The sequence below is a fragment of the Clytia hemisphaerica genome, unplaced genomic scaffold (assembly GCF_902728285.1).
Source record: "Clytia hemisphaerica strain Z4C2 unplaced genomic scaffold, Clytia hemisphaerica genome assembly, whole genome shotgun sequence".
NCBI classification, from domain to species: domain Eukaryota; kingdom Metazoa; phylum Cnidaria; class Hydrozoa; order Leptothecata; family Clytiidae; genus Clytia; species Clytia hemisphaerica.
Genome location: NW_027104027.1, coordinates 180,564 through 205,754, shown reverse-complemented (window position 1 = coordinate 205,754; position 25,191 = coordinate 180,564). Strand labels below are relative to the sequence as shown.

The window sequence follows — 25,191 nt, the reverse complement described above, 5'->3', positions numbered from 1 at the left end:
ACAATGAGAGGGGAAGTTTTTTAATCGGATCAGAAAAATTCAAGCAAAGGAAAGTGTTTTAAAACTCTAGCAAAGAGAGGTATTTTTAGCAACTCCATAATAGCCTTGTTTTTGTCATATTTTATTATTTTGTAACATAAAAAAGAAAAAGAATCGATGAAAAATCAAAGTTCAAGTTAAAACGGTGCGTTGAGGACCGTTTGAATCATCGTATTCCAAAATCTTCAGAAAAAAGCGTCTTCTACTTTTGCAAAATTGCAATGTATGAAAGTCCACCAACAATTGTACATGGGCACATCCAGCGGTGATTTAAAAGACACGATACGTTGTTCGCTAAATTAGGAGCGACCGCTATTGTATTGTGAGCGTAACATGCGTATATTCTCGCGTTGATCTTCAGGTAACATATTGATTTGTTGTTCGGTAAGGTTTAACACTTGTTGGATCAATCGTTGCTATGAAAAGAATTGGAGAGGAGAGGTTGTTAATTTTGAAAATCGAATCTTATCTACTCACAAAAAAAATGTGAAATTTGCAATAATGATGAAGGGTTAACGATTGTTTCGATCAATTCTTTTGCAAATGAATAAATCCTCTCCTTTAAGGGTAGTTTTTTTCACTTACTTTTTCGTCTTCATTTGGGCCACCAGGTCCTCCCAAACCAGCAACTGGGTTTGCTGCACCTTTAAAATAAAATAAAATAAAATACTTATCATTCAAAAGTCGCACTATATTCAATAAGTCCAGGAAAACTGAAACCTTTTGACTTGCCGGGTCTATAACACCTAATGTATATAATTTTAGCAAATAACTAATTTTTGAAAACCCAGTGCTCTTTTCATGTTTTTAGATTTTAAGTGGGTGCTCTTCAGAATGCAGCGCTAAAGAGAAGGAATACGGTAAGCTTATTTTCGAATACCACAACAATTGTATAAACAATCATTCCATGGTATTTCTTCTCTCAACATACCTAATGAAGGTGCAGAAGTAACAGGGGGTGGTGGACCAGAAGGCGGGTCCCTGTGTTCAGGACCAGGAGGAAATGGAGGTCCTCCACTTCGTATCAGTTCAGCTCCTGAAACAGGTGGTGGGGGTCCTCCACGAGGGTCTCTTGGGTCGCGATTCGGTGGTGGACGATCTGAAAAGTATTGAGAAATAATTGTGATTTCTTTTGGTGTAGTCTTTTTGAAATCTGAAGATTCTCTGAAGTGATTTCCCTGGTCAATAACTGATAAGTAAAAAGGAAGAAAATACTTTTAGACACTTAATGCACCTCTTGGCGGGCCCCTTGGATCATCACGTGGAGGTGGTCGCATTTCCTCCCTCACCCTCGGATCACCGCGATCCATGGGCGGCATGGAAGGTGGTCCACCTCTTGGATCTGCGGGTGGCGGGCGGTCTCGTGGATCAAATGGCGGTCCTTCACGAAATCGATCATCCATTGGTGGTGGGCGAAAATCTTAAAAAGAAGGGCATATTAATAATGTAAGGAACAAAAAGGTTCGTGAGATTCAATGGTAAAATATTTTATCGGCCAAAGACTGACGTTACCAAAACTGTTAAGGCAAAAAATAGGTAAAAAATTTACGATATTTGAAACTCGTATTCAACCGGGTGAATCTGCGCCTGTAGGCCCGGTTGGTAGGACACCATTCAATAAAATTTCAGGTGTCAAACCAATGAGAAGTACCGCGGTGATTTTGAAAAAATCTTTCCTGTCTTTACTGTGATCCATGTCAACGGGGTCATACATTTACTGTTTTCAACACGTTACTTTTCGCTTTTGCTGGGCCTTCACGCCCAACGGGCTTCTTGTTTTTATACCTTTATAGACTTCGATTTTTTTATTCTTTGGGCTCATGAAAGTTTCGAATCTTAAAGTGGGAAAATTTATTTGGCTCAAATCAAAGATTGAAGGTTTTCTTTGTAATTTGGCACCGCAGGCGAAAATCTTTGGTCTAAAAAAGCTCAAACAACTTTAAAAGTAACCCTAAAAAGGTCAGCGTTTTAGAAAAGCTACACGAATTTTTTTACATTTCAGCTATGAGTTATGCTTAGCATTATGCCTTTTTTACCGAATTTGTATAAGTATGCTTATAAACTTTATGCTTATAAAAAAGTGTAATAGAACAACACAAAAAGTCACTTGATTAGAAAAGTTACCGGACACAAACATTACCTCTATCAGGTGGTGGGGGTCCTCTCATATCTCTCATTGGTGGGCGACCAAAATCATTTGGTGGTCTACCCATTTCCTCCCGGTATACATCTCTGATAGGCATCTCCCGTGGTGGATGGTCACCCCTCCAGTCTTGGGGTGGCGGAGGACCACCAGGGCCGGGTTTCTGCTCGTGACCAATACCAGCCTTCTCCATAAGTGTGTTGATAGGGAGCGGTTCACCCCTTGGCTGATGAAGTATGGCCTGAACAGAAATAGTCAATAGTTTCCAAATATTGTATGAAAGACATTTTAAAGAGTTAAACCATTGCTTTTTTGATTGAGTATTATAAAACTCTTACAATTTCCAATATAATACCTAAATATACAACATTATTCTAATCAATCATGGAAATACATTTCGTGTTTTTTCTAAAATGTCTAATTGTTTAACCGTTTTTAAGTAGCTTTGCACCCTTATTGCGAAAGAGAAATCTAATCAATGAGCTTTGATCTAATCAAGGAACTTGATCTGATTAACACATCTTTTCGGTCGATTCCACGTATAATTCTGAGAGCTGAATTATGACAATTATTTAGAGCTCTCGAAGAAAATGATTGCTATTTCAATTCAAGCTACTTTAAAACCTTGATCCATATTCTCACGGGAAATCTTCATGGGGATATAATAACAGTTCCACTTACATCAGCAACTTTAGGGTCGACAATCTTCATGATAACTTGTGCTTGTAAAAGGGCATAAGCCAGCTGTGGATTCTGTAGTAACATATGCCTTGCCTCTTCAGGATTATTTTGGATGCAGAGCTGTAAAAAACAGAAAACACTAACTTAGTTTACTTTCCCATTTTGTCTTTATCTTCAGTCGAGGGTTTTAAATTTTGTCATTTTCATCAAGATCTAAGGTTTAAAGTTTAGGTCTCCGTATGGGAAAGACGAAAATAGTTCTGGACCTCACACTATTGAGATAATTCTTCAATCAGATTTCAAACGCCAGATCTTAGAGGGAAAATGACAGACTTTTCACAAAGCGAATAGTTATTTTCTTAAAAAGTCTACTTTTAAATTTTAGGGGCGATAAAAGTTTTCCTTGACTTTTCATCACATAACAAAAATTTCCCATGACTTCTTGAGAGCTGATTAACATTTGGAAGAATTAAAAAAGAAAGGCTATTTCTAACAGTAACACCCGGGGGGGGTACTAGGGTGGCGAGCTGACAGGGGGATGCTGCCCGACTTTCGACCTTTTGACCCTTACCAGGACTAAAAAGGAGAAAACAAAGGAATATGTTTTCAATTTTGACCCTTATTGGGACAAATTTGACCAATTTTGACCAAATTTCTATCTTTCCAAAGTTAAAAGTTGAAATTTTCCTTTTTCTCCGACCCTTAGTGGGACTGAAATTAGATTCTCAGATTTTTCCGACCCTTAGCGGGACTTTGGAAATAAAAAAAGGTACCCTTAAGGACGGCACATACCGTACCCTCCATTTATCTAAGGACCCCCCGGGCAGTAACAGTAGCAGTAACAATTTAATTAGTTTGTATAGATAGGCTAACCTTCATTTGTTTCATAAGTTCGAACATTTGTTCAGGAGGAAGACTGGCAACTGCGCTGGTGATGGCTTCTGGTGCTCGTGTTGGATTGACTGAATCACCGTATGGTGAAATCTCTTTCTCCACAGCTGAAAGTTTGATCCGAAACAAGAAGAATATTCAAAAGAGTGGTCACTTTTTCAAAGGGGATTTTTAAAAAGTAGTCAAATGTAAATAATAAGCAACCCAAGTTACTTTTTAATGTAACCTTTGGACAGGCCTTAGACCAAAAAAATCTTTTTTAAATGCTTAGACTAGAAGTGTACACAGTTCTTTTTATCTTTTTGAAATCCCAGGGTGTCACTGTAGCACAATAAGAATTCCACATACTCGAATATTAGAAATTTTCTTGTGATAAAAATATGATAAAACGATTTTCACGAATGGCGCTTGCACTAGCGAAGTTATGTTTTCTGTTTTAGGAAAGGTTTTTCTTAAAGGATAAGGTTATTTAGTATTTTTGTTCCTAAAACGAAAGAAAAGTAATTTTGAGAAAATAGTTACTGTATATTCTACATTTATTTTCAGCATCAGAAAATTTCTGATATCTAAAATATCCTGTTCCTACTGCAAATCATCGATTTATTATTGGACTGTGTTTACTTACTTTTGGTTTCATCAGCAGCTGCTTTTTGACTTGAAGCACTGTCAACACGCAGTGTTCTTCCATGAATTTCTGTGCCATTAAGATTTCTGATGGCACTTTGTGCTGTATCTTGATCCTTGTATTCGCAAAATCCAAAACCTTTCGGCTTCCCTGTTTCTCGATCATATACAAGTCTATGAAAAAAATAATTATAAATAAACAAAAAAACATAAATAAACCAGAATAAACATAATTGAAAACACGGCTCTAAAAAAGCAAAATTACAAATTTAATTGACATTGAATCAGCTTAAAGTATGTGGACACCCTTTATGACACCTTCTCTTGTATTGGTCATATCTTTAGAACAACAAATTTTTATACGTCAAAAGTATGTATTTACAGAAAGCAAGTAATATTTTCTATCTAATGGTTAAAATTTTGGTTAAATTCAAAAAACTGAACAGGATACAATTAAAATCTTAAGAATTTTAACATTACCTACTTCAAAGAAGTTGAATTTTGGAAAAATGATTTTGTTCCCAATAGATTGAACTAAAAAAGCATCTTGGGATTTTTCTTTGGATTGACTTCAACTCGTTACAGTATGTAGCCCCCAAAACGTTGATCAAATTTAAAATGTCTCTCAAATCTAGAGGAAAAGAGGTTTTACAAAAATTTTTGCTGCATGAAAATCTTTAACATCTCTACTTTATTTCCCAGAAGTGCTTTTTCAAAATTTTCAATTTCAACAACATATTTCAGTCGCTTAAAGATAGGTAGCTTTTTTCTAATGGCCCCCAAAACGGGGGTTTGCAACTTTAGCGATTTCTCGAGATATCTTTAAGATATGAATACAGAAGTTTGACCATAGTTTGGAAATGTGATTTAGAGGATTTTGAGCATAAATTTTTTTGATAAAATTTTTAAAGTATATCAAAAAATTTTGGTTGTCAAAACGCAGGTTTGGGGGCGCCCAAAACGTAGGTGTGGTTAAAATCAAATTATTAAGCCCAGTGGTAATATGGGGGGGGGGGACTATGAACATATTTGTGTTTTCCATTAAATTTACGACCCGATGGACGTAAAAATTATGATTTTTATAAAATATTTCGAGATTTTTGTGTCAAACGTCCGCTGGACGTTCTCTTTTTTCTTTGTTCTTTCCGAAAGAGACAATTATTGAGTATAAAATTTGAATGGTTATAACTCTAGGTCCAAGAAAGATTTAAGATTGCGATTTTACGAAAATGAGATCCAGTAACTTTTCCCCCACTTTGGCTGAAGAATTTTCTTTTTTGACAAATAATCAGGAAAAGGTGTCCACATAACTTAAAGCGTTTTGAGTCATAAATAAGAAATGCTAAACACTATTTTCCGCCCTTTAAAAATGCCGACTAATAAAAAAATGCAATGAGTACTAGGAAAGTCGCTTTAAATCAAGTTATTACTCCTACCGAAAGCTCAGAACAGGTCCAGCTTGATTGAAGATATCTTTGAGTTGTTCATCTGTTGCTTCGTAAGGGATGTTCCCAACTGTGATGAAAAAGAAATGAAAGAGTTTTTGCTCATGAAATGATCTAGTTAACCCATATAGGAAAATTAGTGACATTAGGAGAAAAAGAGGCTGATCAGCTAAAGTTTTTGGTACCACAGCTAATATTTTGCCATGGTAAGTGACTTTTCTGAGCTATAGTTTGGAAGGGTGTCACTACACCCCCCCCCACCCGTCTAGAGCAACCTCCCCTACTCTAGGATCCACCTGCTTTCAAAATTTGATGGAACCCCCTCGAAATTGGGGTGTCATCAGGATTTTTTCCCCTCTTTCAAGACATTATGCACCACTCATATCAACTGAATTCATTACTTTGGTACTAAAATTAGTGATTTTCATCATATTTTTGAATCTTTTTCAGAATTTTGTAATCACACATAATTTTCAAAAAAATTGAAATCTTTTTATTTTAAGAAAATTTCTTGAGTTCATTTATTTTTTCATTCAGTCAAATATCTTTAATGTGTGCTGGATTCATAAAGCAGAATTGCTTAGAAAAGTATCAACTGTGAAGTGACCTTCCATGGGAAAAGGATCACTTTCGCTTTCTACTGAAAAGTGTATTATCAATAGTAAAATTATCTACTGAAAAGTGTATTATCAATAGTAAAATTATCGATAGCTTGATCGGTTTCATCGATAACTGTAGATTCGTCATCGATAAGCTTTAAACGTTCAAAAGTCTTTATCAATAAAGTTATTGAATTCTATAAATAAATTGCTTTGTCGATGAAATTGGTCACAATGCCTTTTTTTTTATTCGTTAGCAAAGAATTATGAACTCTTTCCAAAACTAGCCTTAGGAACACTTCAGGTAAAAACAAGTTGATAAAATTAAGCATTAGATAGAAACACTTGGGGATTTACGATAAAACTAAGCATAAGAGACGCTTGCAAGTGAAATTCATGAAGAATAATAAAACAACAGAGCTTTAGAAAAATCTATGATCGGCTTAACAAAACTTGCGGCTGAGGGACAGATAGGGGTGTTCTGTTTCTTAAACGCAACTGCTGTCTTTAGATATTTTTGTTTGTAAAAATTCGGAGACTTTGAACGCTACAATGACTTCTAAGTTGCATCGATAAGTTGCATCGCTAATTTTATAGTGCTAATCTTTTATCGTTATCGCTAAATTGCACTGCAGTGGCTTCTATAACAAATTTATTAACGTTCATTTTTTATCGATAAATCTCATATTGCTAATTTTCTATCGCTAATTTTGGATTGCTAAATTCTTATTGATTAAAAGTCTATGTTATGTATCGATAGGTGTATCGATTGAATCAATAAAGTGTTGAAAATTGAATGAGCGAATCTTGAGAAAAGCTAATAGTTAAGTAATTGGTAATGTGCTTGTAAAAAAAGATCAAATTCTGGCTATTTTTTTGTGAATAACACGTCTAGGAACCAAAGTTTCATGTCTAATCACAAATACTCTTTCAACTTATGACTTAGTAAAAAAACATATATATCGTCAAAAAATTGAGTAATTTAGTTAAGAACATTGATCTATGCTTATAAATTATGATTCTTATAGCTAAAGATGTGTTTTGGAGCCGAAATTTTTTTTAAGAAAATCTGATTGAGCCATCTTTTACCTATGATGGTAGCCTACTTTCATGCAAAAAATCAAAAAAAAATTAATGATCCAATTTTTCACCAAAAAACTCTTTTAGTTGTTTTTTGGCTGAAATTTGCCCAAAAAGTTTTTTTATCGAAAATCGGGCTATGTCACATTCGAGGGTTTATGGTTATGTATCTTTGTGCAAAAAATGAGAAAAATTGAATGAGCCAATCTCTAGAAAAGCTGGTAACGAACGCACTAACTGACTAAATAACTAACGAACATGGGTTAACTTATAGGACCTACAGGTAGGTCCAAAAACAACTCACCAATATACATATATTATCTATCCTCAAATTCTTGATAGACTTATACTTGAAAAGCCAATTATTTAAAGTAATAATAAATCAAACCTTTTCATGTTGTTAACACAAGGAGTCAAGCAGGGATCAATCTTGTCTCCATATCTTTATAATAGTTACAGAGAATCTTATTGCAGAAGTTTTAGACCTCCGAATCGGAGCACATCTACAAGATGGCACAAACACATGTACCGTGGCATTTGCTGATGACCTTATTTCAATTAGTCCAACCTTAAACCGCTTAAAAACTCTTAACAAATGTATAATCTACAACATTGAACATAACCTGAAGTTTAACAAATTAAAAACACAATTTATTACCACAGGAAAAAGCTACATATCACTCCAACTTCTGCAACTCAATAAAGACTTTGTACTTTGCAAAGACAAGGAACCTTACACATCTTGGATTCAGATTGAAACTGTCACGGCACAGCTAAATGCTAGAAACTCAACAGGATGAAATGTCTCCAAGAAATGTGGGCTGTTACATCCTCGCTCATCTCATCCAGGGTCAGGAAGGTCAGAAGGTCACAGGCCTTTTACAAGTTTTATCATGTCAGTTATATGTCTATATTCCTTTAGGTGAAAGCAACAGTCTAATTACATAACTAATTACTCCATACTTCAGTGGATGCAAGTAAAAACTGTGATTAGATATTAGCTATAAATAAGTTTTGTTCAAAATAGCACACTAACGTGTGGGTTAACGATGCAAATCTTCTCGCACGATGTCCTTTTTAAAGTATTAGAGTTTTATTTCAGTAATGCAGAGCAGATAAGTAGTTTCCAGCCACAATGGCTGGCCATGTTCTCCCAAACGACTAGGTACCTTCGTCTACATATCAACAACTGAATGTCTACAAACTAACAAACTGTATTTCAAATTTGGTTTAAAAAATCTGACAGTATTCTGTCACAAAATTATTTCTTTGAATTACTTAGCTAAAAGGTTTAATAGAGCTTGAACAATACTTGTAATTCAGGAAAGAATCATTCTCGATTTTTTTCAGTTTAACATTTTATAACGCTTAAGTCTGCTTAAGTGCAGAATTTCAACTGCGTGTATACTTTTGAATCAATTTTATCACTCCAATAATTTTATATATTGCTTGAAAAAATTGTATGTCCAAGTATAAAGGTTGTACAATAAAAACATCAAAGTTTGAATGTGAGACTCTCAAAGTCAAAATCAGGTAAGGAAATTGCATAGAATGACAGCGCCGCAAAATTCTGCAATTTTAGCATTGTTGAATTCCATAACATTGTCAAATATCCCAGCTATTCTGTTGTAAGATTTGAAAACATTTGTCTTTGTTCCAAAAGGGTCGCAGGGTGACAAACTGGGTCTCGAAACATGTGCATTTTGAAGGAGGCCCCCTCCCAAGCGGTTAGCTTGATGTTGTGATAGGGACTTCTTTCTAGCGTGATCACATAATTTGAAAATTTTTCATTTGTTATTGCGGAAGATTTTGATTTGGACTTTTTTCCAAATCCCCCACAGGGGATGAATGTATTTTTACGATGATTCCAAGCGTCTCATAAAAAAGATTTTCAAATAGACCTCGTGGATGATAGTAAAATGTCTAGAAAAGACTTGAAAAGTACCCTCTAGAATGTCCAAACTTTTTCATATTGGAATGTAAGTACACAGTAATATTTTTATTTCTCTGCGTTCTACGATAACTTAGGATTACTCTCATAAAAATCCCATGTGAAATCACCTCTTGATAGAGGAAAGCTATTCTAAACAAAAACAACTTTTTTTACCGTCTTGAATTTTGTTCGTTCTGTTGAATGCATAAATTGCGCATTCCGTATTTCCATTTTTTGCTTGTGGCACCCCTTGTTGACACCCCTGGAAAGTGAAATTTTGTGGAAAAGGGTCTGAAAAATGACTATTAATGTCAGTTTAGGAGAAGAGAACCCCCTGAAACCTTTAAATAACCCCCTTGGAAAATCTGAAAAACTAACAAAAACCCCTTCAGTATAGACTTAAACTCTTCATACAAAAATTACGGGAAACGCATATTTAGACTTTGTACCCTTTGCTGCACGCAAGCACTTAAGCTTAAGTCCTGCAAAAGCGGGACAAAAATCAGTTTTTTGATGTTTGCAAAAAAACACCACATAGAAGTATGTGAATAGAGCAGTAAAAAAATACAACTTTTCTATTTTTCCTTTTTTTTGCAAAAGTTCTAGGAATAAAAGTAAAGGGATAATGATGATTGAATACTATCCACTGATGATCCACTAGTCTAATTCATTCTTTTTCTCCTTGTTATTAAGCATTAATTAAAATCTCAAAATATTTTATTGCTCTTAACATTTTATTCATTTATTCATATTTCATTTTTTTTAAACAAACAAATGTATGGATAATGGGTTCTAGGACCTTTTAGTCTGAAATATACAGATAGATAGATAGATAGATCCCAGCACTATCGTAAAGCTAGAATCTCTTCGTTTGAGAAAGATGATTGACAGATTACAGTTTTTCACCTGTGCGGGAGCTCACGGGCGTTCTGCAGTCCTCCGCTCAATCCTGGGACCATGTTAAAAATGGTAGACTTAGATGTGGCAGATCATTTTGATGGAAGTTGTTGGAATGTTTACAAGACTCTTGACAGAAAATCCTTTGTTTTATTGTCAATGATGACAGTGCTGTTATTAATTTTGTTAGATCTGACATATTGATGCTTGTAAGTGCACTTTATAGTTTTGATTCCCATTGAAGAATCATATTCTGGTTTTCATGTTATTAGTTGCAGTTTTAGAGTTTTAGAGCTAGCCTGACCTTCTACCGTAAAGTTGGGTAACTTGCATCAGTGGAGGGAAACTTGCATAGCTATCAAATGATAACCTGATAACAGCTGTTTGAAATTTTCTTACGTGCACAGTAAACCTCTGAAGGCGCTTGAAAATTATACATCTGAGGAAAATAGTCCTCCCACGCAAAATTGTGGTTGTGTTACAAAAATACAGGCTGTTTGTAGAAAAAAAATAAGATCTAGCTGAAACTTTCTCCAGACCTTCTCTATAGGATTGTTATGCCTCAGGAAAAAATCCCCTAAAATCCCAATGGTGGAACATCCCTTTTTTGGGCAATTTCTATTTTCCCCAGGCAAAATCCTAAGGGCAAAACTTTTTGAAAATTTCAAACTTATTTCCAGACAATATCATGTATAATAACATTCTAAAGATCTCGAAAAACTATATAGAAGACTTTTAAACTGTTATAGCCGATTTCCTTACCTAACTCAAGATATTTCATACACAAGTTCCACTTTTTGCCACATTTTGGTCTAAAATTGACCAAATAGCATCTTCTGCGTGATTGCATTCAAAAGTAGAACCCCAAAAAGTGAGGTTTTCAATCACAGCCACTTTTTAGCCCACAGCGTTGACATTCTTGTGGCTGCTGTGTAGTACAAAATTCCATAAAATAAGGAAATTGATGAGCTTTCCAAAAATGTGGCTCCCTTTGAAGTTGAGTGATTCAGTCTTGAAACATAAGATGGCAAAGTGAGGGCAGGTTTTGTGGCTGTATGTCACTGTGGCTCACTCAACGGGTTGGCTTATATGTGCTGTCCTGTTTTAAGACTTCAATATTTTTTAACCGTTTTTCTTGAAATTGGTAGTTTAAAGTCTGATAAAGATACTTATGGGTTTAATTTGTGGCTGCAGGGTTTTCAATGGGCTTAAAATGTGGCTTCAATCACTAAATTATCAATTTACACATTCCAGGTTGGGTTTTGTTTTCGAAACATGAATATTTGCAAAGCCTAATGCAAAACAAACACAATCTGACACAATACAGTGTTATTTTAAGAAAGAGTGTACATTTTGTGGCTGCAAATACCATTTTTTGTAACTATAACCTTCTTAGCTGTTACATATAAGTATTAGTTGGCATTTTTAGGGTTGGTTTATGTGCTGTCCTGCTTTAAGACTTCAATATTTTTTAACCATTTTTCTTGAAATTGGTAGTTTAAGGTCTTATAAAGATACTTATGTGTTTAATTTGTGGCTGCAAGGTTTTCAATATGCTTAAAATGTGGCTTCAATCAAAGCATATATAAAAAAAATCGTCAACTTTGAGCTGCAATTCTAGCCCAATGACCCAATAATTTTGGTTCCATTTTTGATATTTTGTGGATAGTACCCTTTTGCTACGACTTTCATCTGAAAAAAATGATTTTTACTCATTGAACAAATTTGTGGCTGCTGTTTTATCAACATAGTGTTTTTCTTGATTTGTGCCGCAATTTTGGCCCATTTCACAAAATTTTTTTTCAACCTACTTATATCACCTTTAGAACCAATATTGTGAAGTTTTGTTTGAAAAGATTTATTTTTAAAAAACATATTCAAATTTCTTTTTTTTTTTGCTGTTTTTGAAAACCTCACACAATTTTTGAATGCCATCGCGTGAATTATCTTGAGTTAGGTAATGAAATCGGCTATACCTGTTTAAAAGTCTTCTATATAGTTTTTTGAGAGCTTTTGAATGGTATACTTGATAATGTCTGAAAATGAGTTTGAAATTTTCAAAAATTCCGCCCTTAGGGCTTTGCCTGGGAAAAAGTTCGGGAAATTGCACAGATCCGCAACGTTGCAAAATTCTGCGGCTACGTTGCAGTTTTTTGCAACAATTCCCTCAGGGCGTGTGCTGCAATTTTTCGCAACGTTCCCAATAGAAGTGTGCGATTATGAACACCAACTATGACGACCAATTTTCGCAAACAGAAGCAAAATTAGGCAAAATCTGGCATATTTGAACAAAGTAGCTAGTATTTTTCTTCCAAGAATGATTGTGAATAATCGCTAGGTAGGAAATTAAAATGCTAGGCGGGTGAAAAGTTTCCTTTTGGGTTGTTCTTCAAAATACACATTACTTTGGGACCCCAGTCCATAGACAGTAGAGACTTTCAGGGACTTTCGTTTGACGCTGTTATTTCTATTTCTATTTCTATTTGGTTGAGTTGCAGGACTCAGGAGGCTTTAGAGGCCTATTCTCGCAACTATAGGCGCTTACTAATGAGCGTCCCGTCAGCACCTTGAACTGACTACCCAATTCCCCTCACATGGCATGGGTTGACCTGGGCGAAGGAACGTTCACTTGCCAAGTGAACTGCCGTGAGTGGGGATCGAACCCTGCTGGCCTCCTGCACAGAAGCCAAGGTCGACAACCACTATACCACGATACCTATGTTAGAGCTAGTAAGGTATTCCTAAGAGGTATATCAGGCAAAGAAACCTTTAGATTTTCATGCAGTTCATTACTTGTAAATTAATCTTTCTCACCGAATACAGATCTTGCAGATTTCTCAGCTGAATCTTTTTGCTGCTGCTCTTTGTTGTTGGAAGATGGAGCTTCTCGTGTCTGCGTCGCCATCTTTGTTATCCATGTGTTTTGGGGACTGGGAACTTGTTTTCTTTTTCCAGACGATCGAGAAAGTTCCGAGTGCGTGATGAAACGAAAAAGTAGTCAGGGGGTTTGATGTGAGACTGAAATCATTTTTAAATTAAAATTAGTGTCATTAGTAATTATGGAAAACAGATCTAGAATTTTATATTAAAAAAAGTAGTAAAATTATTAATTAATAACTTTTGTCTATCAGTTCATTAAGAGTTAAGAGAGTTATGAAAAAACTAGTTCCCCCCTAAGATTTTATTACGTTCATCACGTGACAATGAGAAGACATTTTTTTCAACGAATCAGCAGTTCTTTAAAGGTCACATGACATTTCTGCATAAATACCTGAAAATTTTCTTTCAAAGTCAAAATCGAGAAGAAAAAAGAAGCGTCAACAGCAATCTCCACGTCAACAATTTTATAAACGAAGTAGTCATGCAAATTTTTGTCAAAACCCTTACTGGAAAGACCATCACTTTGGAAGTAGAACCAAGTGACACCATCGACAATGTGAAAGCTAAAATCCAAGACAAGGAAGGAATCCCACCAGATCAACAACGTCTTATCTTTGCCGGAAAACAACTTGAGGATGGCCGCACCTTGTCCGACTACAACATCCAAAAGGAATCTACTCTTCACTTGGTCTTACGATTGAGAGGAGGCATGCAAATCTTCGTCAAAACTCTCACTGGCAAAACCATCACCTTGGAAGTAGAACCAAGTGACACCATTGACAATGTGAAAGCTAAAATCCAAGACAAGGAAGGAATCCCACCAGATCAACAACGTCTTATCTTTGCCGGTAAACAACTTGAGGATGGCCGCACTTTGTCTGACTACAACATCCAAAAGGAATCTACTCTCCACTTGGTCTTACGTTTGAGAGGAGGTATGCAAATCTTTGTCAAAACCCTCACTGGCAAAACCATCACCTTGGAAGTGGAACCAAGTGATACCATTGATAACGTGAAAGCCAAAATCCAAGACAAAGAAGGTATCCCACCAGACCAACAACGTCTCATCTTTGCAGGCAAACAATTGGAAGATGGACGCACCCTTTCTGACTACAACATCCAAAAGGAATCAACCCTTCATTTGGTCTTGCGATTGAGAGGAGGTATGCAAATCTTTGTCAAAACCCTCACTGGCAAAACCATCACCTTGGAAGTAGAACCAAGTGACACAATCGACAATGTGAAAGCTAAAATCCAAGACAAAGAAGGTATCCCACCAGATCAACAACGTCTTATCTTTGCCGGTAAACAACTTGAGGATGGCCGCACCTTGTCCGACTACAACATCCAAAAGGAATCAACCCTTCATTTGGTCTTGCGATTGAGAGGAGGTATGCAAATCTTTGTCAAAACCCTCACTGGCAAAACCATCACCTTGGAAGTTGAACCAAGTGACACAATCGACAATGTGAAAGCTAAAATCCAAGACAAAGAAGGTATCCCACCAGACCAACAACGTCTCATCTTTGCTGGCAAACAATTGGAAGATGGTCGAACCCTCTCTGATTATAATATCCAAAAAGAATCAACCCTTCACTTGGTCTTGCGACTCCGTGGTGGGTGTTGATTAAACAAGTTATCATAAACAAGAGACAATACATTCTAGTATATTAAAGTCATGACTTGTAACACTTAATTAGCACATCTTAAATCTTAATAAATGCAATTTTACTGGATAATCCTGTTTTGTGTTAATGTCATTCCCTTTTACTTTCTTTTGAAATTTCGGCAATTTACTTCTTAATCTTTGCATCAAAATTCTCACACTTTTGACCAAAATTGGAAATTGTACTCAAAAAATCTAAGTATTTGATTAATTTGTGAGTAGGTTGAACTTGAAGGAAATTTGGCAAACAAATTTGTAGAATCGAAAAAATGCCCCAAAGTTAGTAACAATTCTGTCTCAGTAGTCCATTCAGGCTCATTTGGATAAAAGGTTATTTTGATTTGTTAAAGAAAAAACTAACTTGATTAAATATTTATGTTTAAATTTGTGTTTTTACGCAGTTTTTTACTGTTTCCTCCCTAAACCTCTCCAGTTAGGTGCACTAAAAGTCTTCTATATAAATTTTTAGAGCTTTCAAATGGTAATAATGTGTCCTTGGGGTCTTGCCTTGCTAACACTTTTTATGATGATTCTTTACGATAGTCAGGATCAGAAAGATTATGTGCCAAATTTCAGGGAGGAATCGTATTCTACCAGACTATATAATATGTCTGGTAACCTCATTGAGCCTATTTTGACCCCCAGCTCTTGGACTGTAAAGGCTAAAGGTGCAAAAATAAGAACAGAGAAACTCATACAAATCTTATAGTCTCTTTCAAGAAAATATATTCAAATTGATCTAGTTTTGTTATTTTGAATTTTTGGAAACATTTTAAATTCATCCTCTAAAAGTTATCTTCCTTGCTTATTTCAAAGTTAAAACAATGAAAATTAGTTCCTGCAAAAAATAAAATAATTAGGTATATTGCCAATTTTATCAGAAATTTTGAATAATTTGTGGTAGGAGAAAGTAAGAAATTTGCCAAAAAAAATAAGTTTTTGTTACCATGAAAGTAAAGTAAGTTATGTCAATTCCAAAGGCCATTGTAATTTTGGTTTATGTATTTAATTTTGAAGAGGGGATGAAACTTGGCGATTTTATTTTTGTCAAAATTTAAAGATTTCATTCTGTTAAAATTTTCTTTCTAGAATAATTAAAGTATGAAATTTTTAACTGAAAAATATACCAATAAAGTGACAGGAAAAGGAAAGGAATGGTGGCCAATAACAAACCAACCTGGACAACTTTATTTTAACATGTCTTCACAGTAAGTCTTCTTCAAATTATTTTCACTTTCTTGTTTGAAATTTTATTTACCCAGCATTCTTCATTCAAATACGAGATTTCCATAATGTCCACAAATTTTAGTCAAAACTAAAGGCAGTCTCATATTTATTCTAAATATCATGTGATGTCGTTGCAATAAAAACAAAAACTAAGGGCTGTCTTATTAGTAGGTGGATTTTGTTATTAATTTTTCAGCACCCATTATAAACGCTTTGTAAAGTTGAGATATACGCTTTATGTTTCCCTTGAGCATCTTCCTATTTTTTTAAGATACTTCCATAGTAAATTTTACTAGCTCCCTTAAAAAAGTGGTATGACCTTGAAATTTTGACCAGTGGTAATTAAATATGGATACTATTATTGAAAATGATGTGCAAAATTTTTGTTTGGCCACCTGTCTAGTTAGTATTTTTACATTTGGAATGTAAACTTGACCAAAATCATGTATTGAGCTCTTCCAGAAAAAAATCGTACATGGGGGGTGGAGGATATATTGTCCGCCCATGTACGAATTTTTTCTGGAAGAGCCCATTGACTGATTGACTCATTCGATTTGGTTGGGATTTGTTCCTGAAGGCTGATTTATCAAATAAAAGACTAATACAGAAAAATTCATTCTCATGAGTATTTCATACTTTGCAGACCAGTCTGTAAAATACATGTTGACCACCTGCCGGAACTACTGGAGCTTTTGGTAATTTACAGACAGGTCCGTTTTTTACCTAAAATGCTCACTTTCAGCATAACCACTCCTCAGTTTTTGCTAAAACCTTTGCTGTTAAGCTTTGTATCATCAATATCTAACACTTGTCAGAATTAAGGTAATAGCGTTTCCAATCAATAGATGCAGTATCCCAGGGCTATTTAGGCAAAAAAGGCCTTTTTTGGCTGCTCTGTAAAATACACGATACCAACAGGTGGCAAAAAATTTACCCTCAGCCCCAAAGATACAATGAGTTACCTCAGAAAAGAAATTTGAGCAAAGAAAATTAAAGTGAAAAAAAGTTAAGGAGGTCCTATTTTCGGTATTCTGAAAGAATGATGACGTCATCAGGTGGGCGCGACGTCATCAATGATGCCGAAATTTCCCGAGGGGCGCTCGATTTCTAAACGACGGCATGTGCCGCCGAAAAATTGGCTTTCAAAATCGGACCTTTGCAGTGCAGCTCTTGAGCAGTGAAAAGGCACCCTGGCAGTGCATTTTACTGACCCTTACAATGTACACGTTTTTTTTTTTTGAGAAACTAGTTCTACCAAGCAGCCTCAATGTTTCTTAAGAAATCGGCCTTTTGAGCCTTAAATGTTTCTTACATGTTTCTAAACTTTTTGACATAATCAGCCTATTTTTCACGCAAAGATTGGAAGGTTCTAAAAATGTAAAACCGTTTTAAAAATGTTATTTTCTCATTCTCAGCCTCAGCATGTTTCTTAGATGTTTCTTAGTTTTTAGGCATTCTGAGCCTCATGTTTCTTAAAAGTGTGTTTCTTAAAAAAAAAAACGTGTACTTGATTTTACATCTAATTTTGCTGAAGCCACCCTAAAATAAGCCGATCAAATTTAAAATTTCTCTCAAATCTAGAGGAAAAGAGGTTTTACAAAGGTTTTTGCTGCATGAAAAACTTTAACATCTCTACTTCATTTCCCAGAAGTTCTTTTTCAAAATTTTCAATTTTAACAATATTTTTCAATCGCTTAAAGATAGGTAGCTTTTTTCTAATGGCCCCCAAAACGGAGGTTTGCAATTTTAGCGGTTTCTCGAGATATCTTTAAGATATGAATACAAAATTTTGACCATAATTTAGAAATGTGATTTAGAGGGTTTTGGGCATAAATTTGTTTGATAAAATGTTTACAGTATACCCCTGGTTGTCAAAATGCAGGTTGGGGGCCCCCAAAACGGAGGTGTAGTTAAAATTAAATTATTAAGCCCAGTGGTAATAGGGGAAAAAACTATGAACATATTTGTGTTTCCCCTTAAATTTACGACCCGATGGATGTAAAATATATGATTTTTATGAAATATTTCAAGATTTTTCGATATTGCAAAGTCCAAACTGAAAATTTAGAAATTTTCAAAATGACCATTTTGATTTAACAACGTCTTAATCAAGTTTTTGAAAACAAATCTTTTTTGAAAATAGTTCCATTCATTTATGGAATAAGCTGTGAAAATTTTAGAAAAAAAGCTTAACTGAAACTGAAAATATTAAGCTTTAAAGATATTTTTCTCCTATATTTTGCAAAAAATGAGAGAATTTACCGTTTTTGCTGATTCAGCGAAAAAAATTGTATGTAATGTTAATTTTTTGTTATAAACTATTAACTCAAGGCTTTTAGCTGTTTCTCATATTTAGAACTTTCGGATTAATCAATGCTGATTCTAGGGCTCCAAAATACTGGTTGACCTTCAAGATGCTATATCTTTTACCCATCCTCTAAAGTCACAGATGTATCTGCATTTTCTGAACGGAATTAGGTGTAGAAAGTTTCCTATACCCCGTTTTCATAACTTATTTTCAATATCCAAGGAGCTAGAGTGAGTTATATGCAATTTCTATCTAATTTTGGTTTTAAAATATTTCCTTTAGACGCAAAAATGTTATTTTGAATCTGTCTCAAACCAGCAAAAACATGTTCATTTTTAAGTATGACCATCATTCTTTCAAAATAAACAAAAATGGTTTAATTCTGATAAATCTACAAGTCAGAATCTTCATTTTAATGATGACCTCCGTTTTGGGGGCCGTCTCCGTTTTGGAGGCCATACACTGTACATATTTGGTATTTGGTGCACACTTGCAAAATTCAAGTCAATTGAATAAATATTTCAAAAGTTATCAAAAAAGTTCGTTTTTTTTTTTGGGGGGGGGGGGGCTCTTTGACCCCAAGATGTTCGAAGGGTTATAGAGATAATATATATAATCCTCCCGGTCATAAGCATACTTAGACCTGGATTTTGTGGCTAATTTTGTGACCCCTAGGCTGCTGGCATTCACTAACGGATTTGTGCTCCTTATAGATACTACCTGGGTTTTTGTAGAGGTCTGCGATTCAGACTATATGACCCCTGGCTAATTCAACCTCCACCCCCCTCCCCCATGAACGGAATTTTTCTGGAAGAGCCCAAAGATCAGAACACGCATTTGAAATCAGCCGAGTTCAAATATCCTAAAAAGTGTCAGCAAAATTAATTCTCGAATTATTTTTTTCGAGTAATAATTCTCATATACATTGCTATAGGCCCGGTGAGGGGAGGGCACTAGGTTTGCAAGGTAATGTTTATTTTCGAGCCAGAGTTCGAAAAGCCTCTCTCCCTTTTTTGACGTTTTGAGAGACTATAGCTTTATTCCAAATTACGAAGATTTATGACCCTTTGAGGGAGTCGATTTTTGACATTTCGTATTTCTGGATCTGCACGTCCGTCCGAAAACTTTGGGGCAGCCTGGGTGAATATCTAGGGGTATTTTTTCGTGATTTCGTGATTTTTTCGTGATTTTTGGGGCTTGGGGGGACGAGTTTTTTGCCAAAACGAGGCTAAAGCTTGGGGCAGCCTGGAGACTTCAAAAATTGTTCGATTTGGCTGAAATTTCGCACACTTATTCCTTGGGTAAATATCTGGGGGTTTCATTTTTCAAAGATTTTAATTTTTGGGGCCTGGGGACGAGTCTTTCACCAAAACGAGGCTTTGGGGCAGCCTAGAGTCTTCAAAAATGGTAGGATTTGGCTCATTTTGCACATTTGTTTCTTGGGTGAATATCTATCTTGGGTTTTTTTTTTTTTTAATTTTTCAAAAATTTTGATTTTCAAGGCATGGGCACTTATCTTTTGGTGTTTTTCTTTTTGCTACAATCGAGCCTATGAATAATTTGAAGCTTCTGAAGTTGAGCCCAGTGCGTTGTGCACGTTCTACTATTATTCCACGGATATAAGTAGACACAGCGGCCTTGAAATTAACACGAGTTTTATTAGCTTTTTCAAGGACACCACGTTCGGTTTTGATTAAACGGGTTTAATAAAAACGAAATTTCTTAATTCGTGTTAAATATAGGCGTGCAAGCTTTCGCGTGTAGGGTTTTAGGCCGTTAAAAATTCTTAAAAAGGCAATTCGCGAAATTTATACTCGTGAAAAAAAAGTCTGAAAAGAAAATTTCCTCAAATTTTCTTCTTTGATGATAAAGGATAAAATTTATCGTAGAAATTATGCAAAAGTCCATTAATTGTGATTTGAGAACATTCTTTTTTCAGTAGTTGCTTACAAAAAATATTGACTGGCTCCAAAATTTTCTGGCCGGAAATATGCTGGATATGGCCGTTTTTGCAGATTTTCATTGGACTTTTTCCTAATATTTTTTCGTTTTTTCATACAAAAACATTGATAACAATGCCCACCATCAAGCATAATTCAATTGTCAACAGAACAACTGATCGTTCTTTTATCTCCACAAATTTTTTCACAAACAATTTTCTGGTCTCTTGAGGAGATTCTTAGGCTATTCTGCTCTATCTATAATTCGAATTCCAGTAACTCGAACAATTACTGACTATCCCCCTGGCGTTCCAGCACTCGACTATATTACACTTCCCTACTTACTCTAATTCTAACTTTAATCATCAGATAGGTCTAATCAGCGTTCTGGCTTGTTCACTATGTACGAACAAATTACCGAGAGCTATTATTGATTTGGATCTTTTAAAGTGTGTGTTTCTAGAGAAAATAAACCTTTGAATAAACACAGTACAATATGCCCATTTTGTGCGGGATTTATTGTGTACTTCGTAAGTAACAATTACCGAAAGTTATCTCAATCTAAAGTTATTGATTTGATTCCTACAAAGTGAGTTAATTTGCATGATATTTGACAATTGAGAAAAAAGGTCCAATTACGGGGTTGAGGATTGCCGAGCTATGGCTAGCTCTGATCTAATGGTCGAGGTGGTATAATGATAAAAATCGATTTGAAGTGATATTAGATTAATAAATCGACTTTTTTATTAATGCCATTTCAACAGAAAAATCTTATTTTGGGTATAATTTTTAGGCTTCAAAACTACGTACATCTTGTTAAAAATAATATGAGATAAAATCGTTCAAGCATCTAAACTATAATTTTAAGATTAATAAATTTACCAGGCAGTCCATACAGTTTTCTTAGTAAAGGTTTTATTCTTCAATGTTTGATAATCCATTCTGTTCATCTGTCACCTTCTCCTTTGTCTTCTTGAAGATGTAAATATAAACCGCCAAAACGGTGGCCCAAAACATGGCGATAAATGAGTAAATCAAGAAAAGATTCTGTCCTCCAAAATCTTTGAAAATGACACCACCGATACTTGAACCAACCAGAACGCCAACTCCTTCTAACATTGTTAGGAAGAGGGAAACCATACTTGTGATGACCATCAATGGACTGGTTTCTTTCACGTATGCCATCCCAGAAGATAAAAACAACACGAAGCTCAGGAAATGAAAAGGTTGGAAAATAAGGACAACCCAGCCGTTTGGTGAATAAGCAAAACCAAGATATCTCAAGGAGAATACAATCAGTGCAACCATCATTGATTTCATTGGCCCACCAATCAATTTTATGATTTTGCCAGAGAAGAAATAACCAAAGACTGCAGCACAACCGGCTATGGCGATGTATAACATTCTTATCAAGGATGTTGCACCAAGCTCTTTTAAGTAGAGAAACATGAATACCTTTGAAGGGCTTAACGTGATACCTGTGATGACTGCAGTTGTGTAAAAAAGAAAAATTTCAAATTGACATATGTATGTTTGGAATGCTTTTGTGAGGGTCTGTTGTGGAACTTGCTGTACAGCACTGGAATCTTCCTTAATTTTGTTTTCAAATGATAGACCCTTGTACAAGACTAGTAAAGTTATCGTTAACAAGATAGTGAAAACAACATGAGTCAGGAACAGTCCAGAGTAACATGTGACATTCATATTAGGAAAGTTATCAGCAATTAAATTGGTTACATTTGCCCCAAAAATTGCTCCGATGGGTCCCCAAAGACGTTGTCTACCATATTCGATTTTCCGATGTTTAGAAAGCTGTGATTTTCTTAGCGTTGCTACATCGATAAATGAGGAACTGCTTGCCTCAAAAAATGCTGATAAGATACTGACAAAAAAGAAGATGAAAAAGGCTGTTCTCGTCTGATCAGGCTTATTCGATCTGGTAGAGCTCCAACTGGTCAAGTTCGTCTGGTTGAAGTTGGACATTCTTTGAAGAGGCTCGGGACATTTGTTCACGTCTGGGTTCCCATATTTAATCGCTAAGAATGGTTGACAACCCATGGTCAAAATAGTTCCAATACAATTTATGATTAGAATCAAACGATGGCAATGAAATTTGTCTGCTATAACTCCCCAAGATGGTCCAGCTATTAACATTCCGATGAGCCTGAAAATAATAATAGGTTCAGAATTTACAATGTTGCATTCAAAAAGTACTTCTGTAACCTTTTCTTTTTACATCATTTTGATTTCTTATTTATTACGTCTTATTGACAGTTGACCACGCTAAAGCTTTCAAGGATCGGATCGATTATCCAAATGACCTTCGTTTTATTATCTGATATTCCGATGACGGATTGTCGGCCGCCCACACTAAAGTCCTAAAGGAAGCGGGCCTATTTCCCATTGGAGAGGAATGATAGTCGGCCTTTGATGTACCACATCCCCAGTTGGGTTCAACAGCCCTTTCCCGTATACCTAAAAATATTTTGGTTGGACTCGCTAATCCCCGAAAACGGGAGGCCTCCCGCTGCAAAATCCTTGACGCGGTCTCGCAAAATTCCGTAATCTAAACCTTCCACATGTTGAAAATTTTCCTGACCTTCAGAGCTTTAGCGTGTCGGATGAAAATTTCACCATCTGGGTGCCAGAAAATTCGTTTTACAGAGAAAGTTCTGCAGATCTATCTGCGGATAGGATTGCTATCGATGGTTTTGGCCGAAATTGTGCTTCAAAATGAATTGTCTTATTGAAAAAACGTGTTCTTTTTCTTCAAGGTTGTTTACGAACGGGAAAAAAGCTTTGGATACCTAAAGCCTAAGATGAGTCCAGCGTCAACTTTGTTCAAACCAATCCCTGTGAAAAACAACACTAGATTTGGTAAAGCTCCAATCCTCCTGGCGACATCCAAGAAATATGCAATTTTAGCAGGTAAGATGTCTTTATTAACTTGGTACCAGCGATATTTAGGTCTTTTATCCTCTGTACTGATTTCGATATCTTCCAGCTTGCTGAGTGGTATTTTTTCTGCATCTTCTGTCATGCTTCAATTGTTACTGTAAGATATTTATAGATATCAACGTAATCAACATTATAGTTTTTTGTAGTTTGCAAATTTACGTATATTTACGATTCTCGACCGACTGGTTACTTCTTCCTGATGAAATTTACCTCCCTTCAAATTTATTTCGATTTCATAACTTCTGTCATAAAAAATAACTTAACAGACGGTCACAAGGTACATGTGTCATTTGTTTTTAAAATACATTTGATAGCCTTGCGTCCTTTTTATTGACACCTCGAACAGTTCAAGTTTCAATCATCCTCAATGGTGAATAGTAAGCACAATTCAAATATGACATATACCATCTGGCATATACACTTGACTTGAAATGTTGCATAATGTTTGAATGACCTATCAAGAATAATTTTTTATAAGAACGTCGAAATTATTTAAGCCTCCAGATAAGATGTTTTTATTTTCAATATTAATTTGAATTTCCTAGAAAAAGCATGTTACAAAGCTATTAAGAGTGTTCTTACGATGTTCTTAAATTTTTGGAAGCTTAATGGTCTCATTCACTTCTTCTTATAGAAGGAAAATACGTACAAATTAATGCTTTATCTGATAATCCACGCCTGAGATGTCAGACTTTTCTTGATAAGTCCCTTATCAAAATATCTATTCAGATATTGCTTAATTCTAGCGCTAGGACTAATTTGGCGATAACTGATTTTGTCGAGTCACGTGTTTTTTTTAATTCTAATTTTGGAGAATGGTAGGGTAAATCAGTGTCTCTTGCCTCAAAGTGAATGTTTTGACAAAACAAAAGGTTTAATTTTAAAAATTACGAAAATAATTTGGTGAGCCAGAAATTGTATTTATTTTGGGGAGGCAGTAAATAATTCAAAGTTAGTTCCTTTAAGCATAGTATAAGAAAGCCGCAGCTGGAATGATAACATCTGAATTTCTGTTGTTCTATCTCTGTCGTATTTGATGACTATTTGTTATTCAAGAAGTCAGTAATGCAGCATCCTTAATGGTAAATTTTATTGGTTTGTCGTTACTACTTACTTCTCAGTGCGTTATAGACATTAATGATATGCCCTTGATAATACACTTGCATTATAAAATCATTGTGCAGGAAAGATCAACAATAAGAAATTTAAACAAGCACAAGATGGCTGGGCTGAAAGAACTCAAAAATTAATAAAGTGCCTCTGTGAAATTATTTTAGAAATCAATGAAAAAGTACATCAAGATAATACTGTGAAAATTTCAGGCCAGCACCTTCAAAATTTATCATTCAAACTGACAGGAAAGTTGTCATCTTGAATATAGTTCTTATAATCTCAATTTTGGTGAAAAACTATTGTTTCCACAAAATACCCCTAAAATATGTCCAAAATTAATTCAAGTGTTCTATTGGGTACAGATTTGAAGATATCTAGCAAAAAAAAAACTTTTTGTGAAGGAAAATAAGAGCAAAATTTCAAAAACTATCTACCAATATTAAAATGAGCATCTTGATGTTCTTATAAAGCTCGGAGACAGAGATTGAACAGCAATTAACTGAAAAGACAATGCGGTGCATATTCCAACCGTGGCTTTCTTATACTATGCTTTAAGAGACGCTGATTTCGCAATAGAGAACGTAGCCAGCTTCTATTTTCTTTGGTACTACCTTTTGGTGACCTAAACGCAATTCCACAAAATTGCTAACGCAAATTCATTTGAAAAGAGCGTTAAAACAGGAGTAATGAAATTTAAGACCACGATGCTTATGTTAAAAGTCACTCAAATAAAAATTACGAAACTTCAATGTTTTAAAAACGATTGG

At 35.2% G+C, this 25,191-nt stretch overlaps 3 protein-coding genes across 3 annotated transcripts; 1 reads left to right on the top strand and 2 right to left on the bottom strand.

Moving 5' to 3' along the window:
* Window positions 1-54: 54 nt before the first annotated feature.
* LOC136811637 (cleavage stimulation factor subunit 2-like) lies at window positions 55-13,277 on the bottom strand. The gene is made up of 10 exons (XM_067068262.1): window positions 13,147-13,277; window positions 5,815-5,893; window positions 4,380-4,552; window positions 3,737-3,861; window positions 2,864-2,983; window positions 2,180-2,423; window positions 1,274-1,459; window positions 971-1,138; window positions 625-683; window positions 55-455 (listed from the first exon to the last, which is right to left on the bottom strand). The coding sequence occupies exons 1-10, from the start codon at window positions 13,235-13,237 to the stop codon at window positions 339-341; spliced, it is 1,362 nt and encodes a 453-aa protein (XP_066924363.1). The 5' UTR covers window positions 13,238-13,277; the 3' UTR covers window positions 55-338.
* Window positions 13,278-13,603: 326 nt separating this feature from the next.
* On the top strand, window positions 13,604-14,951 carry LOC136811635 (uncharacterized). The gene has a single exon (XM_067068260.1). The coding sequence runs from the start codon at window positions 13,694-13,696 to the stop codon at window positions 14,837-14,839; it is 1,146 nt and encodes a 381-aa protein (XP_066924361.1). The 5' UTR covers window positions 13,604-13,693; the 3' UTR covers window positions 14,840-14,951.
* A 6,153-nt stretch (window positions 14,952-21,104) lies between these two features.
* LOC136811633 (major facilitator superfamily domain-containing protein 6-like) lies at window positions 21,105-23,767 on the bottom strand. Its single transcript, XM_067068257.1, has 2 exons — window positions 23,161-23,767; window positions 21,105-22,517 (listed from the first exon to the last, which is right to left on the bottom strand). Exons 1-2 carry the CDS (start codon window positions 23,391-23,393, stop codon window positions 21,269-21,271), a joined length of 1,482 nt encoding a protein of 493 aa, XP_066924358.1. The 5' UTR covers window positions 23,394-23,767; the 3' UTR covers window positions 21,105-21,268.
* Between the last annotated feature and the right edge of the window lie 1,424 nt (window positions 23,768-25,191).